Below are 14753 nucleotides of genomic sequence, written 5' to 3'. Positions count from 1 at the left end.
GTACACGGAGGTGTGTGCTAGAAACGTCACATGAGAGTGTCACAGGTAGGTGGATCCATGGAGGAATCCTGCAGTGTCAGCAGAAATATATGGCAGGGATGCGCGCGCAGCAACATGACGTGTGATTGACGTGGAACTGGAGGGTGAAGGGGACTTGACATTTAGCACTATATGTGGAGACAGAAGTCTGGCGTGTCAGAACAACCTAAACCCAAATCATATCTAGTATCTTGTGTTTGAGGAACTGCATTATCTAGAAGGAAAGGTCTCTCGGGCAGAGGCTATTCTATACTGACTGCTAGTGCGTGCATATGTGACTACGTGTCTACGTGTAATGCGAGGGGCCATGGGCCTACCATGGTAACGGGAGCAATGAATTACTTGTACGGAGACAGAAAGGCCGGGCCCTTTGCTCTGCAGCTGGGGAGATGTTTTCCTAAATCACTAGACAGGAATGTATTTTCGAGGAGCGGAGCAGATAACTTGAAGGCTGAATTGTCTTGGCAGACAAGCAGGCCGAGCCGGGCACCGCTCGCCGCACAGGGAGTAGGGTAAGGGTCATGGATGCAGATCCAGGCTGCAGCTTTCAGAGGCAGAAGGCAGGAAGGGCTCAATGGCAGAAATCAGGGCCTAGCTCGCCAGAGCCAGGAAAACGTGAAGATGCACCATGTAAAGACGGTGGCACGGCATACTTAGGAACTGAATTTTCGACCCATTCATGGTGGATCTGAAAGAGGACATGTTAACGTTGGACGCAAATGTATTTGCGTCTTCATATCTGGTCATGGAGGGAAATTACATGTACTTGAAGCACGTACATGGAGCCGTTGGGGTCTACGTTAGGGGACACAATTGACCATAAAAATTCATATTACCTCACCACGGAGGGAGGAGAGACGAATCCAGTGTGGGGCGAAGTGTCCAGACCACTGGCCTCCCCCAGCTCTTCTGCCCAGTCCTGGCTCAACTGGCACTGCAGTGCCAGGAGGGTCCTCAGACCCTTCACAGTCCTCCTCGTCATCTATCTCCTGATAGTCAGCCAAAAATGATGGAGCCGGGTCGTAGGTGAAGGCCTCACCCATCGGCGTCGGAGACGGCGCCGATCCGACGCCGGATCAAGACCGGGGCTGAAACTGGGGATGACATCGTCCGGAGACGGTGCCGGGAGGGACACCCTCGGGGTCGACGCCAGCGGAGGAGTCGTAAGGTTGACTGGCGTCGACCCGGATCCAGGCCTGGATCCTGCGGGGCCCTGCGGCGTCGGGACCGGAGTTGACGACGGTGCCGGGGTCAAAGCACCCGACGGCGCCGGGGCCGAAGCACCCGACGGTGCCGGGCCGGAGCCACCGGCCCGCTAGGGCTCCCAGTCGGACCCGCGGGCCCGGAGGCACCTCGGCAGATACCGACGGAGGGAAGTGCGACCTCATGGCCGTGAGGAAAGCACTCATCTCCTCCGGAGTCGCATGCAGCCCAGGGACCGGCGGGTATGGAGCTGGACGTGGCGCCTGCGGCTCTGACGTGAGGGGGCGCCCCTTCCTTGGCCACGAAAGGAGCGAAAAGAGGAAGTTTGCTGGCGTTGGTCTAGGCCCAAGGACTTGGCCGTAGCCCTGGAGTTCTTGAAATGTTCCAGCGCACTGTCTGCTTTGTCGGCAAAGAGGCAACTCCATCACAGGGCATGCCCATGAGCGTGGCCTCGACATCCCCTGAAAAGTTGGCAGACCTCTGCAACAACAGTGGCGGTTCACCGCCACACCTGGCTATCGCCCTACCCAGCTAGTCTGTGGTATCACGTCCACACCGGATCGAGTAGCGTGCTGCATCCCACCCTTCCGCTAGGTATTGGGCGAGCCGTGCCCGGGCCTCCTCCGTTCACTGTGGCAGCACCTCCGACAACCGTATCCCACAAAGAGTGGGTGTAACGGCCCAAAAGGCAGGCGGTGTTGACAGACCGCAGCCCCAAACTCAGGGAGGAGAACAGTGTCTTCCCAAACTGATTATACCTTTTGTATTCCCGATCCAGAGGAGCGGTCGGGAATGCGGTCTGGGACGTAGAGGCCTGGATGACCAGGCTCTCAGGGGTGGGGTGAACGGACAGAAAGCAGAGGCAGCCCGGAGCCCGGTGGTGGCGTCGGGCCACGTTCTGACCCACAGAGAGACCTGAGGAGGGCTTGGACCAGGTGCCCATCAGAACGTCGGTGAGGGCTTCAGTAAACAGCAGTAGAGGGTCCGAGGAGCTTGCCTGCGGTTTGAGCACCTCAGTGAGGAGGTTAGTCCTCACGGCCGCGACAGGGAGCTCAAGAACCAAGGCCTTGGCCGCCCTGTTTAACAACACACTGTAAGCAGCCCCCTTCTCCGTAGCCACGGAGGGAGGAGAGACGAATCCAGTGTGGGGCGAAGTGTCCAGACCACTGGCCTCCCCCAGCTCTTCTGCCCAGTCCTGGCTCAACTGGCACTGCAGTGCCAGGAGGGTCCTCAGACCCTTCACAGTCCTCCTCGTCATCCATCTCCTGATAGTCAGCCAAAAATGATGGAGCCGGGTCGTAGGTGAAGGCCTCACCCATCGGCGTCGAGGCCGGGGCTGAAACTGGGGATGACGTCGTCCAGAGACGGTGCCAGGAGTGACACCCTCGGGGTCGACGCCAGCGGAGGAGTCGTAAGGTTGACTGGCGACGACCCGGATCCAGGCCTGGATCCTGCGGGGCCCTGAGGCGTCGGGACCGGAGTTGACGACGGTGCCGGGGTCAAAGCACCCACCGGCGCCGGGGCCGGAGCCACCGGCCCGCTAGGGCTCCCAGTCAGACCCGCGGGCCCGGAGGCACCTCGGCAGATACCGACGGAGGGAAGTGCGACCTCATGGCCGTGAGGAAAGCCCTTATCTCCTCCGGAGTCGCGTGCAGCCCAGGGACCGGCGGGTATGGAGCTGGACGTGGCGCCTGCGGCTCTGACGGAGCCGCGGGGGCAGCGTCTAAGAAGAACTGACGTCAGCGCGCGAGGGCGGCGTCTAAGTACTCCAACAACGTCATCCTGGCGATCATGACGCCGACGACGGACGCGGAGCCGCAGACGATGCCTAGCGACGCTCAGGGGGAACTGCTGACGAAAACTTTCAGGATCCAGTCTGACGTTTGAAGGCATTCTAAGGTAAGGAATCTAACACTAACCTGTTTCTTTCAGATACTGCACACACACGCCCTGCTATGGCAGGCCTGAGACATGGTTAAGAGAAGACTGATGTGGGTGGCACAATCAGTGCTGCAGACCCACTAGTAGCATTTAATTTACAGGTCCAGCGCATATGTGGGGCACTTTACTAGGGACTTCTAAGTAAATTCAATAGGCCAATTGGAGATGAACCAATATCGCCATATTTAGTGGAGAGAGCAAAAGCCCTTTAGCACGGTTTAGCAGTGCTAAAGAGCGCATAGTTCTAAAGCCAGCAAAAACGAGGTCAGGAAAATGAGGGATGAAGGCAAAAAGTTTGGGGAGACCCTTCAGAGAGGGCCATTTTCCAAAATATACCAAATTATGTTTGGAAGGTTTGCCTTAGTCCCGGCTACACAGGCTAAGTTTTTAAACAGAATGCTTTCGGTGATGGGGAGCCAGCGGAGGATTACTGTGTAGCTAAAGGTATCTACAGAAAATGGATACCAGAGCCCCCAAAAAATTAGGGGTGGGCGGAATTTGCATAAACGTGTTACGCAAATCTCTGCGAAACGGTAGAAAATCTCGTTTGCGATGCTTTTTTGCTGTTCGTAATTGCTATTTGCATGCTCGGCGGGGGGGGGGGGGGGGGGGGGAGGTATATCCCGCAAACACGCAATTGAGAACGCGAACAAGCAAAAAATTTCGCGAAGTTGCGGACCGTAGAATTTTGGGCAATTTCGCGTTCTCCGCGGAACGCTCAATTACCCAAATTCTGCAAATTCCACAAACGGGACTGAATTTACCGCCCTGACCTAAAAAAAATATTTTATTTTTCATGCAGCATAATGGCCTCAATGTGTCCAACTATGGGGATAGACACTAATGTCCTCAACCTTCCTTCTCCTCGACTGCTGCATTATAAGAAGCAATATTTTAAAGGTGCAGAAGCCAGATATGTAAATGAAACACTTTGATTTAGAGAGGCACAATGTTTCAATAACATTACCTCTTGTTTACCATTAATGTTTTACCTTCTCCCTATTAAAAAGGATGTCCTTCTAGATTAATTTCAACTTGTTTAAAAAATATATACTCTTTCATTCAGATGTTATTACCATATTGCCTGCAAACAATGTGCAAGTTGTCCTATTGCAAGCCCTTTAGTGTAACATTAAATGGTGTCATATCTGTGTAGCATTCAAACAGCATGAGCAGCAGTTTAGTATTCACACTGAGGTGAGATGCATTTTGTACATTCTTGTTTTCCTTGAGGTCTGGAAGTGTTAACATTCTGTATTAATGAATTTTATTTGTATGCAAGCTGCATTTATATACTATTATAAACACATTAAATGTATTGATTTTTTTTAAAATTACTACAAATATTATTTATGTTTTATTTTATATTCTTAATGAATATTATGAGCATTCGCTTGCACACTCCTTTATTTCCATCAAACATTCATATATCATCCATGCAATGCAAATGTATTTTAAGCAAAATCAAACAAATGCACATCAGTGTTTGATTCTTCTCTGTCTTAAACTTCCATTTGCCTTTCACATACTGTAAATTGTTGTCAAGCAAGGATCTGCCGTGGTGGCCGAGAAAAGGCCAATTCAGTCATGAAACTAGCAACCAAAAATATATGTCAGCCTAATAAGGGCATGATCGCTGCAACATCTCAGAATGTTAATGCCACGTCTTAAAAGCGTTTGGCTTTTATAGGTTCTTCTCCATTTTGTGAACTGCTTTTAACCCCTGAAACAGGAAGCAAGATTAAAAGACAAGAAGTGCTGTTTACAGATCTAACACTGGAGCACAATGTCAGCAAATAGTAGCATATATAGATTTCACTCCAGTTCCCCATAAGGACATGCAAGGTTTTACTTGCTGCCTTTTCTCCTTTAATAGGTCAACAGACTTCACTTCCTGCCCCCCTTTGATGTTGCTTCCTATGTTCAGGGGCCGACCGCAGTTCACAAAATGGAGGACATTGAAGTAATATAAACGCTTGCATAAAAGTCGAAAGCAGAGAATATTTCACTGTGTTACACACCATATCATTGTGGTGGTACTATATAGTTTGTGCCTATTAGTCTAAATAAGTGAAGAATGCTCTCTACTGTCTCCTGGTACAATCTTACCTCCCTGATCCGCTGAACCTTTAAACTCACTCTTCATAAGCCTTGACTAGCAAGTGGTGGTTTTTGCACCTTAAAATATGCTACAGGCAACCCTACAATATGCTTTTAAAGATGCTCAAGGTGAACAGAAAGAGGATGGGGGCTGAATAGAAAATATTGCATGAAGTTTGACCTAGAAAAATTCAGGTGACATGAAAGTCTCTTCCCAGTGCATACAATGCCTTTGCCCAAGGAGTATTAGCTCAGCAATGTTTTTCCAGATCACATCATATGCTGTTGTATAAAATGGACTGAATCCTCCATCTCATCCTTACCTTCTCCATTTCATCTGACATACCTTTTGTCAGCTTCACAATACCCTCCTAGGTGACAGGGTGCGCTACAAATCTGCATAACATTACGTATATAGACATATGTAAGGCACTGTGAAGCCCATGTGACAATGTATGTATGTATGTATAGGCATTTATATAGCGCACTACATACCCGGAGGGTCCCAAGGCGCTTCGACCGCTGCGAAACCCTTCCTGGCTTCCCTGAGAGATGGTCCCTTAATGGGTATCTCCAGGGTGAGACCAGGCATCCCCGGCGGTCTGGTGGGGCCGTTAGTGAAGATGAGGCAAGCTAATGCCCAGAGTTGCTGAGTGTGATCGCTGATCAGAGTGGGCACCGAGGCGAGAGAATTATCAAGTCCGCTGACCCTGGTCCAGAAACCTGCCGCGCCGGGAATCGAACCCTGGTCCCGGGCCGTCCTCTGCTCTCGGGTCTGCCGCCTCTAACCAGTGAGCCACACTACTACAAGGTTAGCGCTAAAGAAATACCACAAATACATAAGAAATAATCCCCGTCACCCACCTTCACCCAGGCGGGGTTGTACTCTGTGACATGGTCCTGAATCCTCCACTTGCAGGGAAGTAGGTTTCTACTAAGATGTGCCCCTCCCCCAATCCTCTCTGACCCACCAAGTCATCTATCAGAGCAAGGAATATTCTGTACCTGCAGGTTTAAGGTAGAGATCGGTCGGCTCAGTCTGACCATGAGAATTGTTTGCGGCAATACTGGCATTGTCAACGACACCAGCAGGTAAGGTGGTGTTACAGCATGGCACTGATCTTACTATGTGCCGGCCTTGCCAGGGTTCCCAATAGGACAGAATGTAGGACAGGCTGTGGCTCCTTGCAGCACTGGGATCCAGGGCCTGCAGAAAAGACACAGAATTCAACCACAGTGCCCAGAGGTCCAGGGACCAGTGTCTCTAGGTGTACAGCTTAATCATGAAGGGCACCCAAAATCACCACAGAATGGGGCAGCTGTTCAAGCTTCTCTCGCCCACACAGCAGGGTCTGTCAATGCAAGTTCACAACACACACAAAAGGTACAGCACACAAACAGCAGTGCAATCTTACCTATCACATGTCATAGGTACAGTAAATCACACGGAACAAGTGGAGAGCAGTCTTTACAAGCTTTTCACACAGGCACAAATAGGTGTTGTACCCAGATTGCAGGGCAGCAGCAGAGCAAACCTCACTTGCAAACTGCCCAGGCAGGGGCAATGCAAACTTTCACCAGGTACATGAACAATTAAAGTACATTCAGTGGCTTTGTACAGTCATCATAAAGACATGCTTTTAGTTGTTTTCTTAATATTTGATACAACGAGGCCCTAGATCCAAGCAGCACTTTACAAACAACATTTTCATTGGATCAACTGCGGCTACCATAAAGAGCTGGAGAATGGGTCGGGTGTTATTGAGACCGGATCACAGAGATCAGGATATGGAGAGGCTGGAGTAAGACCATATAAATCTGTTATAACACCTTACAGTTGGGATTTACTTACTGTCGTTATAAGTTTATTAACCATGTATTTTGCTTTGCATTTTCATTTAGCGCAACTCTACCTAATTCAGGTGTCAATGTGCTTTAAAGACAGAACAGCAAGTAGAGATGTGGATCACCTAACATAAAAGGCAGAGTTTAGAAGTTTCGTACATTAATGTGAATTATGAACTACACTAGGGGTCGAAAGGAGAGTTTGCAGAATCCAGGAGTGTAACCAGGATTGCAGGTAGGGAAAAAAGAAGGTGGATAAGGTAATTTAGATACAAATCCTGTTTCTTTTGCACAGATTGGTCTCCTCTGCGTCAATTTCATGGACTGTTCAGGATTTCCAGACACTATAGCTGAGTTTTCCCAAGAGGCACAGCATCATTCTTTATTTCTTTCTAATTCCTCTTTTTTTTTTATTTCTTTTCATCCCACTAGGACACTTGGTCTTCGTTTCTTAACTCAGGTGTGATGGAGCGAGCTCAGAAATAATTTTATTCAGGCTCGTGATGTCATACTCTCATAACTTGAAATATTATATTAATGAGTGTTTGCATGATTTGTTATAATTAAACCAATTTAGAGTAAAATTCCACATCATTATACAGAACTAATGTGCTTTATGTTGCATTTGCAAGTCTGTTTTGTAACACATTACTAATATTGTTTTGTTTGTCATGTTCGTCCTATTGTCTTTGTCACTATTAATATGCGGCTGATCATTCATGGCATGTGCTTTATTATATGTGCTTACATGTTTGTCCTATGTTGTGATTGTCTGTCTGTGTATTATTTTATCATCTTTTTACTCTTTCAGATTTATGAAGAAACCTGCTGGACATTATGAAGAATGGTAGATTTTAAATGTGCTGCTTTTCTGTGTGCTTCTGCTAGGTGACTTATACTAATGGGTTAACATTAGCTATGTAGGTTGGAAACAGAATGACTTTCATTACCTGAATTAATTATTGTTTTGTGTTTGTTTAAATAATAGTTTTCTGGAAAGTGACGTGAGCTAAAAGTGGCGCAGTGACGCAAGCAAAAGTGGCACAGAAAATTGACGCTTTCTGAAAAGAGGCCTGCTGTTGAAAAGCCACATGAGAAAAACTTATTTTGAAAAAGGATGAGAACTATGAACTTTTATTGAGAAAAGGTTTGAAAAGAACTGCAAAAGGCTCTCTGTGGAAAGGTTTGCTAATGTGCCACGAGAAGCTTAGAACGGACAGGCTCAAGGCCAGGATGTGAGTCGCGGCATTTTTGTGCACTACACGAACGATCTTTGCTACAAAATGTAGCAGCCTAAGGAAGTGCTGCCAGGACTCTGTGCATGAACAATGGCTTTGTGTAAAAGCCTGGACTTGAGGTGGAAGATGTCACAGTTTACTGTGGCGTGAGGTGGTTCAGCCAATGGGGAGCCAGAATTCAGCTGTTGGAATGTGAAAATAGTTTAACCATAGTTTTAGGGTATAAGAATAGGCTCTAGGAGCAGATTTTTTGGCTTACGCTTCTTGATTCCAGAGGGACGACTTCTGCTGTCCGATGATTACACGTAAGGAAAGGTATCTTTAAAAGACTTTGTTTCCAGGCGATGAGGGTAGAGACAGAGAGTTAGTTAGGATTTGGAAATGCTCTTTTTCACTTATTTCTGCTAATGAATAATATTTTCTTGAATTAAGCTCTCTTTATAAATGCTGAATAAAACTTTCTTATGACTTTTTCTAATGCTTGCTTAATAAAGTTCCAAACCTAAGTTTTCCTGAATATGTTTGAATAAACTTTTAAAATGACAAGCTGGTCTTGTTTATTGTAAATAGTTTAAACAACAACATATTAGATCCATTCGCCTCATGATTCAGCTGCTCTGTTATTTCTATGGGCCTGGTATTGATTGGTAAGTTTGGTGGTAGATAGTGACATCATTTATGCAGAATTTTAGTAAGAGCGCTGGATCAGTGCACTGTGTAAAATTGCATTGCCTCATTTTCAGCACCTGCTAACAAGGACGTTGTGTGCGGTATAGATTAAGAACATACACGCAGGGAAGGAGCCAGGTCGCGGACCAAGATGGCCGCTCGGGCTCCCGGCTCCGCCGGCCGCGGTCTCCCGCCGCCACATCTAGCGCCCTAGCTAGCGCCTCTCTTGTGCTCCCGTGCTGCGGAGATGTAGCGGTGCAGATCTATGCGCGCCCGAGCTCTCTGGCGGCTTCCTAGCCGGAGATGCGCCGCCTTGAAGTTTGCGGCCCGCCCCTGCCTGCAGCCGGGGTCTGGGGTACTCAACTGCCCGGCCACTAACGCAACAACAACGGCAGGGTGCGTGGCGAAAGTGCCGGTCTGGGAGGATGACGACCCGGCCCTACCGGATTGTGACGGCGATTTTCACGCACCGCCGCAGCAATGTTTAGATTCGATTGGCTGCTTTCCCCTGCTTATCGGAGCAACGACCCCCCCCTCCAGCTGGTCATTATGTGTGTGGGCGCCCTGAGAAGATTGTGTTGATCCCGATGGCGGTGAGTGTCTCCTGATGCCCATGCTGGGACTGTTTGCCTGCTGATTGATTAGCTACACCGGGACACTCTCCGCCTAGCGGTACACGTTCCGTGTGGGTGCGCCTTGCACATGATTGCGCCTGAGGGGACCGATACTGATCCTTCACTGATCGGCTGGGGCCACGTAAATGTTGCGATCAGACACCTAGGGCGGATTGGCCTGGTGCGCTGGAGCCTGGCTGGATACGAGGATTGTCGCTATTGGGGGTGAGATGGAAAACCTTCAGCTGGGGATAGCATGGCGGCCATTGTTTACTTGCAATTCGCACGACGGAATCAGATGGAGACCGCGGGAAGAGGCCTGGATGCTGTGATGCGTGGGGCCTACGCTCGACAGAGGGTTGGTGGCGCTGGGTGGTGTCCAGTCATCACTGAGGAGGCTGAATATTCGACGATGGTATCACTTATGGGAACATTACCCGGTTCTAATGACTGACTGATCAACGGCGGCGGGTGGAGGTGGCGCTATGGCAAGCCCTTTTTCCCTCTGTTCTGGGTGGATGTTGAGGATTGAGCACCATCTCTCACGCTCACTGATGACCCCTGGACAGTCGGATAGCTACTTCCTCCGAGCGATATCATTGTGTACTATCGTGTCTTTGGAAGACATCCTCTTCCCAGTCGGATACTTTGATCCACCTACACCTGTGACGGAGAGATTGGGTTGCAATCGTAAATTGACTGGGCGGGCCTGGGTCGAGTATTGTGATGCTATTTCAGTGCAATCCGGTGCGGGACTCTCTACCTATGTTATGATGGCGCTAATGGCAGACTGGCAGGGATTGTACCCACTCATTATACGTGTACTGTATTGCATTCAGGCTTACTGTTTGGAGTGGGTGTCTTCTGTGGCGGGGGGGGGCGGCGTGGGCTGGGGGTCTGTCCTGGTTTCCTCCTCCGTTTTCCCCTTTTCTCTTTCTTTTTTCTGTTTCTTCCTTTAGATTTTAACCTAAGTCGAGCTATAGCTCTATTCTGTTTTCTTCTACATTTCGGGTTCCATAACGGGCGACAGGCACGCTGCTGAGGGGGAGGCCGTAGCCGGAGGCAGGGGTGCAGGGTGGGGAGTTTGGGGGGGGGGTATTACTGTTTTTCTTTTTTCTTTTTCGTTCCTAGGGCCCCTTTGTTCTTACCTATTATTCTTGGCTTTCCCTTTATCCCTTGTTCTTTCCCTTTCTTCTTTGTAACCAAGCGATGGGTTGTTTACCGTACGTTTCTTTGGTCCGAATCACGAGGGGCGATGTTTCTTGAAACAGACTTAAGTTGCAGCAGGCATGTACAGTAGTGGCGTGTGATCTGTACTGTTCAATGTCTATCCTGTTTAATACGCATTATTATCAACGCCCTGTCTTTATTAGTCCTGCTGCGAAGATCCTGATTACAGATAGCCCTTGATGTAATGATTGTTCGATTGTATGGCATCCTATCCTGGTTCTCCCTAGATTTAAAAAAGAAACCTTTTCCATCCTGGTACCTATATGGTACGATCATTATCCTGAGTTGCAATGGGGCAATGGGGAGGCGAAATGCTGAGTACTTTTGGCTTTTATTGATTTGCTGCCCGTTATTGTAACTGCTTTGTGTATCAATAAAGGTTTACCAAAAAAAAAAAAAAAAAAAAAAAAAGAACATACACGCAGGGTTGCTACTGAAAGGCTGACAAAGGATACTAGAGTCCAGAACAATATAGTCACTGTTTCTGCCCCCTAAGTCCTGAGGCGAGAAGCATTCATGTTCATCTCCGTCCCCTTCTGCTGAATCCCTCCTGATCACCTTTGTTTTCTACACTAAAATTTGAAGAGCGGTGAAATAAAGGGATTTGAATCAATTTCTTCACGTGCTTAGTACTCCAATCTCCAGCCTTAAGGGGCAGCAACTTAGCCCCTAAATCACACTTCCTTACTGCTGACTTAAACCTCACCACTCACCTTCCATGTCACCGTCAGTTCTCCATCCGCCACAGACCTCCACGCATCCACCTTACCCACAGGAGCTGCAGTGAACAAATAACACCTAAAATGATGGTGTGATTTTGGTCCAATACATATCATTTACATATTACACCAACATTACACACCACATACTGAAGAGAACGAGAGAGAGAGAAAAGCAAGCACATAAAACCTTCACCATGTAGCCTGGATTCAATGCACTGCACCACTCTCCACTGACTAAAGCCGGGATGTCCAACATTGACCCATGAAGGCAGGAACCGTGCCAGACTTCCAGGATATCCAGATGGGATAAGTACTGTACATGGAGCTAATCTAAATATGAATCATATACTGTAGTGTCCCAATAGGCTCTGCGCATTGGAATAATATATCCTATAGATTAGACATAGGACTGAGGTCGACTAGGTCTCTATCGAATATATTAAACTTAATAGTGAGTGCCAGCTAGCGTAAAGGTCACTAGAAACTTTCTCGAATACACAAGAAGGGATTCGTTTCTGACAACCGCATAAACATGACACCTTTGTTTCCCAAGAATAAGAAATATATCTCTAGCGTCGCGGAAACAACAGATAAGTATTTCACTCAGTCAATCGTGCATGCTTTGTTTCAACAGAGGTGTAGAGAAATAGAGAGACGGGCGTTTTCAATTAAAAAGGTTCATTGAACAGTCTTCTTTCTCATGCAAGTAAAGTGAACTGCTACAATCGTAATGCAGACTGCAAAGTATAATGCGTACAGCGAGAACAATATTATAAAATAATACTGTAAGAGCATTGTATGGTTTTTAAACCATATATAAATACATACATAAATAACAATGTCTAAAAATACTCAACTGGTGCTTCTAAAATACGCCTAACCCAACGTACCTAACCTAAGTCTAGTAAGAGGGAAGAAGTAAGTGTGGTGTAGCATAGGTTTAGTTTTCTTTGCCAAGAATCTATCCAAGATTTCTCTTAGGTTCTTATCAGCTCCATACCTTTAGTTTAAAATGAAGGAGGTCTGGTATCTCTGTCTCGGGACTCGATTTCCCCACACCACGCAAGGGGAGCTTGGAAACACTGGAGCTGATTCTCACCTAGAGAAATGCAGCCTCTCGATCAGTGTGTCAGCTCGAGGGTCGGCTTTCTTCGGCACTTGCTGTAGCGAGCTGGGTCGGGCAAGTAGATAGTTGAACTGCTCCGAAACACTGTGTCTTGCTAGAGCAAGTGAGGGCATATTTATACCTTGAAGGTGCCTAGTTTGACGTAAAGTCAGGCATAATAACGTCAGGAAAGAACCCCAAAGGAATAGTAGTTCTTTGTAAAGTACATGAGTTCTTGGACAAATCAATATTCAAGCAAGGGGAAGTTCCCTAACTGCTTAAGCCGATTTTCCAAGAAATCGTTGTGACGTTTGGTACGGGTGGAAGTAGCCATGCCTGTATTTGGACTGCATGAGCTATGCCTAAATAAGGGAATGATTTTGTAGCTGAACTACTTGTTCCGAAAGCAATTTATACTTGATTGTGCCACCTTTTGCATCTTTGAAACCGTTTTGAATCCAGTTCTGAAAGTATTCATTGTAAGATTGAACGCAATAATAAGAATTGCACACTATGAGAGTGGGGAATTCGTGATCAGTATTTTCAAGCGTCATCTTGAATGCTTGTAGTTCAGCTCGCTGAGCTGTACAATCTCCGAGAGATTGTCTTTTAGTGACCATAGCTCGACCTTTAACGATCGCACACGCAGCACTATAAGCTTGTTTACCCCCAATTGCGGGCTGTGCTGATCCCTCTGTATATATTATACATTTGCACTGTTCCAGAGGCAGAATCTCAGTGGGCAGAGGACATTCTTGTTCGTATTGTAGAAATTCCTGTATTTTCAAATAGGGGTCAAAAACGTATTCAACGTCTGTTGTAGCAAGAGAATTAACCCATTGTATCCATCTCGAATGTAAAGCTTTTGCATTTGGAATGCTCGCTTTTGTCACTGCCTCTAAAGCAGGTACAGGAGTAACGACCATTGTGCGTTTTCCCTGTGCGAGGGCTCTCTATTTTGCTACAGCAGTTTGAACTGCTGTCAGAATTCTTTCTGTAGAAGTGAATTTTATTTCAGCTTGTGTGTACAAGTGTGATTTATAAGCTATTGGTACCTTTTCTCCTTCATTAAAGGTTAAGTACGTGAATCCGCATCTTCCTGGACTGATTCGGATTACAAGGTTGCGAACGTTTACGCAAGTCTGTAAATGTGTTGTTGCTAACATGTCTGTTTGCACTGAACGCACATTTTTTTGTGTGTTTTTGAGTCCAATTAGTAGTTTTGAAATTAGGTTTGATTAATTCGTAGAGAGGTTTAACCCTTTCTGCGTAGTTTAGAATGTAAGTTCTTCCGAAATTCAGGAAACCTAGAATCGACTAAGTTTTTCAGTGTTTTTGGAGGTTGGAGCAGCGCACATTTCTCTAGAAAGTTGGCTGCCAGGCTTTTGCCCTCACTTGATAATTCGTATCCTAGAAAAAGGACGTTTAAATGGGCAATTCGTGATTTCTTAAAATTGAAGTTGTACCCTTCAGATGCGAAGCCAAGTATTATGGTGTTCACCCTGTTCAAGTGCCTATCCAAGTCATCATCCATTAGATCGATGTCATCGACATATGATAATGCCTCTTCATCATAGGTTTGTAGTAACTTTGTTACTCTGGCTGAAAATAACCCTGGACTATTCTTGAATCCTTGGGGGCGACGACAGAAGTGACGCTCTGTCCCCATAATTGAGAAAGCGGTCAAATACCTACTTTCTGATGCAATGTTTTGACAGAAGAAACTGTTAGAAATATCTAATGTTTTTTTATATTTTTTACGCACAATGTTATTCATTAGTGCTGTACTATGTGCATTTTGTACTGCAAAAGTTTTGCAACTAGAGTTTAGATGTCTGTAATCCAAAACTAAACAATATGTATTGTCTGGTTTGGAGACAGGAAACAAAGGATTGTTCATTGACGAGGTGCCTGTATGAATCACCCCTTGGTATTCAAGTTGATCTAAGATCTCCCTGACCTGTTTTTTAGCGTCTTGCTTAACAGGGTACTGCCTTTGTGCAGTTGGTTGAGCTTTTAATTGTATTTTATGGTGAGGAGAATCCTC

General features: G+C 46.8%; 1 protein-coding gene across 2 annotated transcripts in view; it reads right to left on the bottom strand.

Annotated features, from left to right (window-relative positions):
* The window catches only part of IL27RA (interleukin 27 receptor subunit alpha), a 199551-nt gene that overhangs the window by 75793 nt on the left and 109005 nt on the right, over positions 1-14753 (bottom strand). For both annotated transcript variants that reach the window (XM_086963656.1, XM_086963658.1), the window contains exons 7-8: positions 11593-11657; positions 6289-6490 (exon numbers count right to left, since the gene is read on the bottom strand). In XM_086963656.1, coding sequence (XP_086819782.1) covers positions 6289-6490; positions 11593-11657 — 267 coding nt within the window. The remainder of the gene's footprint in view (positions 1-6288; positions 6491-11592; positions 11658-14753) is intronic.

The sequence above is a fragment of the Lissotriton vulgaris genome, chromosome 1_1 (assembly GCF_964263255.1).
Source record: "Lissotriton vulgaris chromosome 1_1, aLisVul1.2, whole genome shotgun sequence".
Lineage (NCBI taxonomy): Eukaryota > Metazoa > Chordata > Amphibia > Caudata > Salamandridae > Lissotriton > Lissotriton vulgaris.
This window is presented reverse-complemented; position numbering and strand designations above follow the sequence as displayed.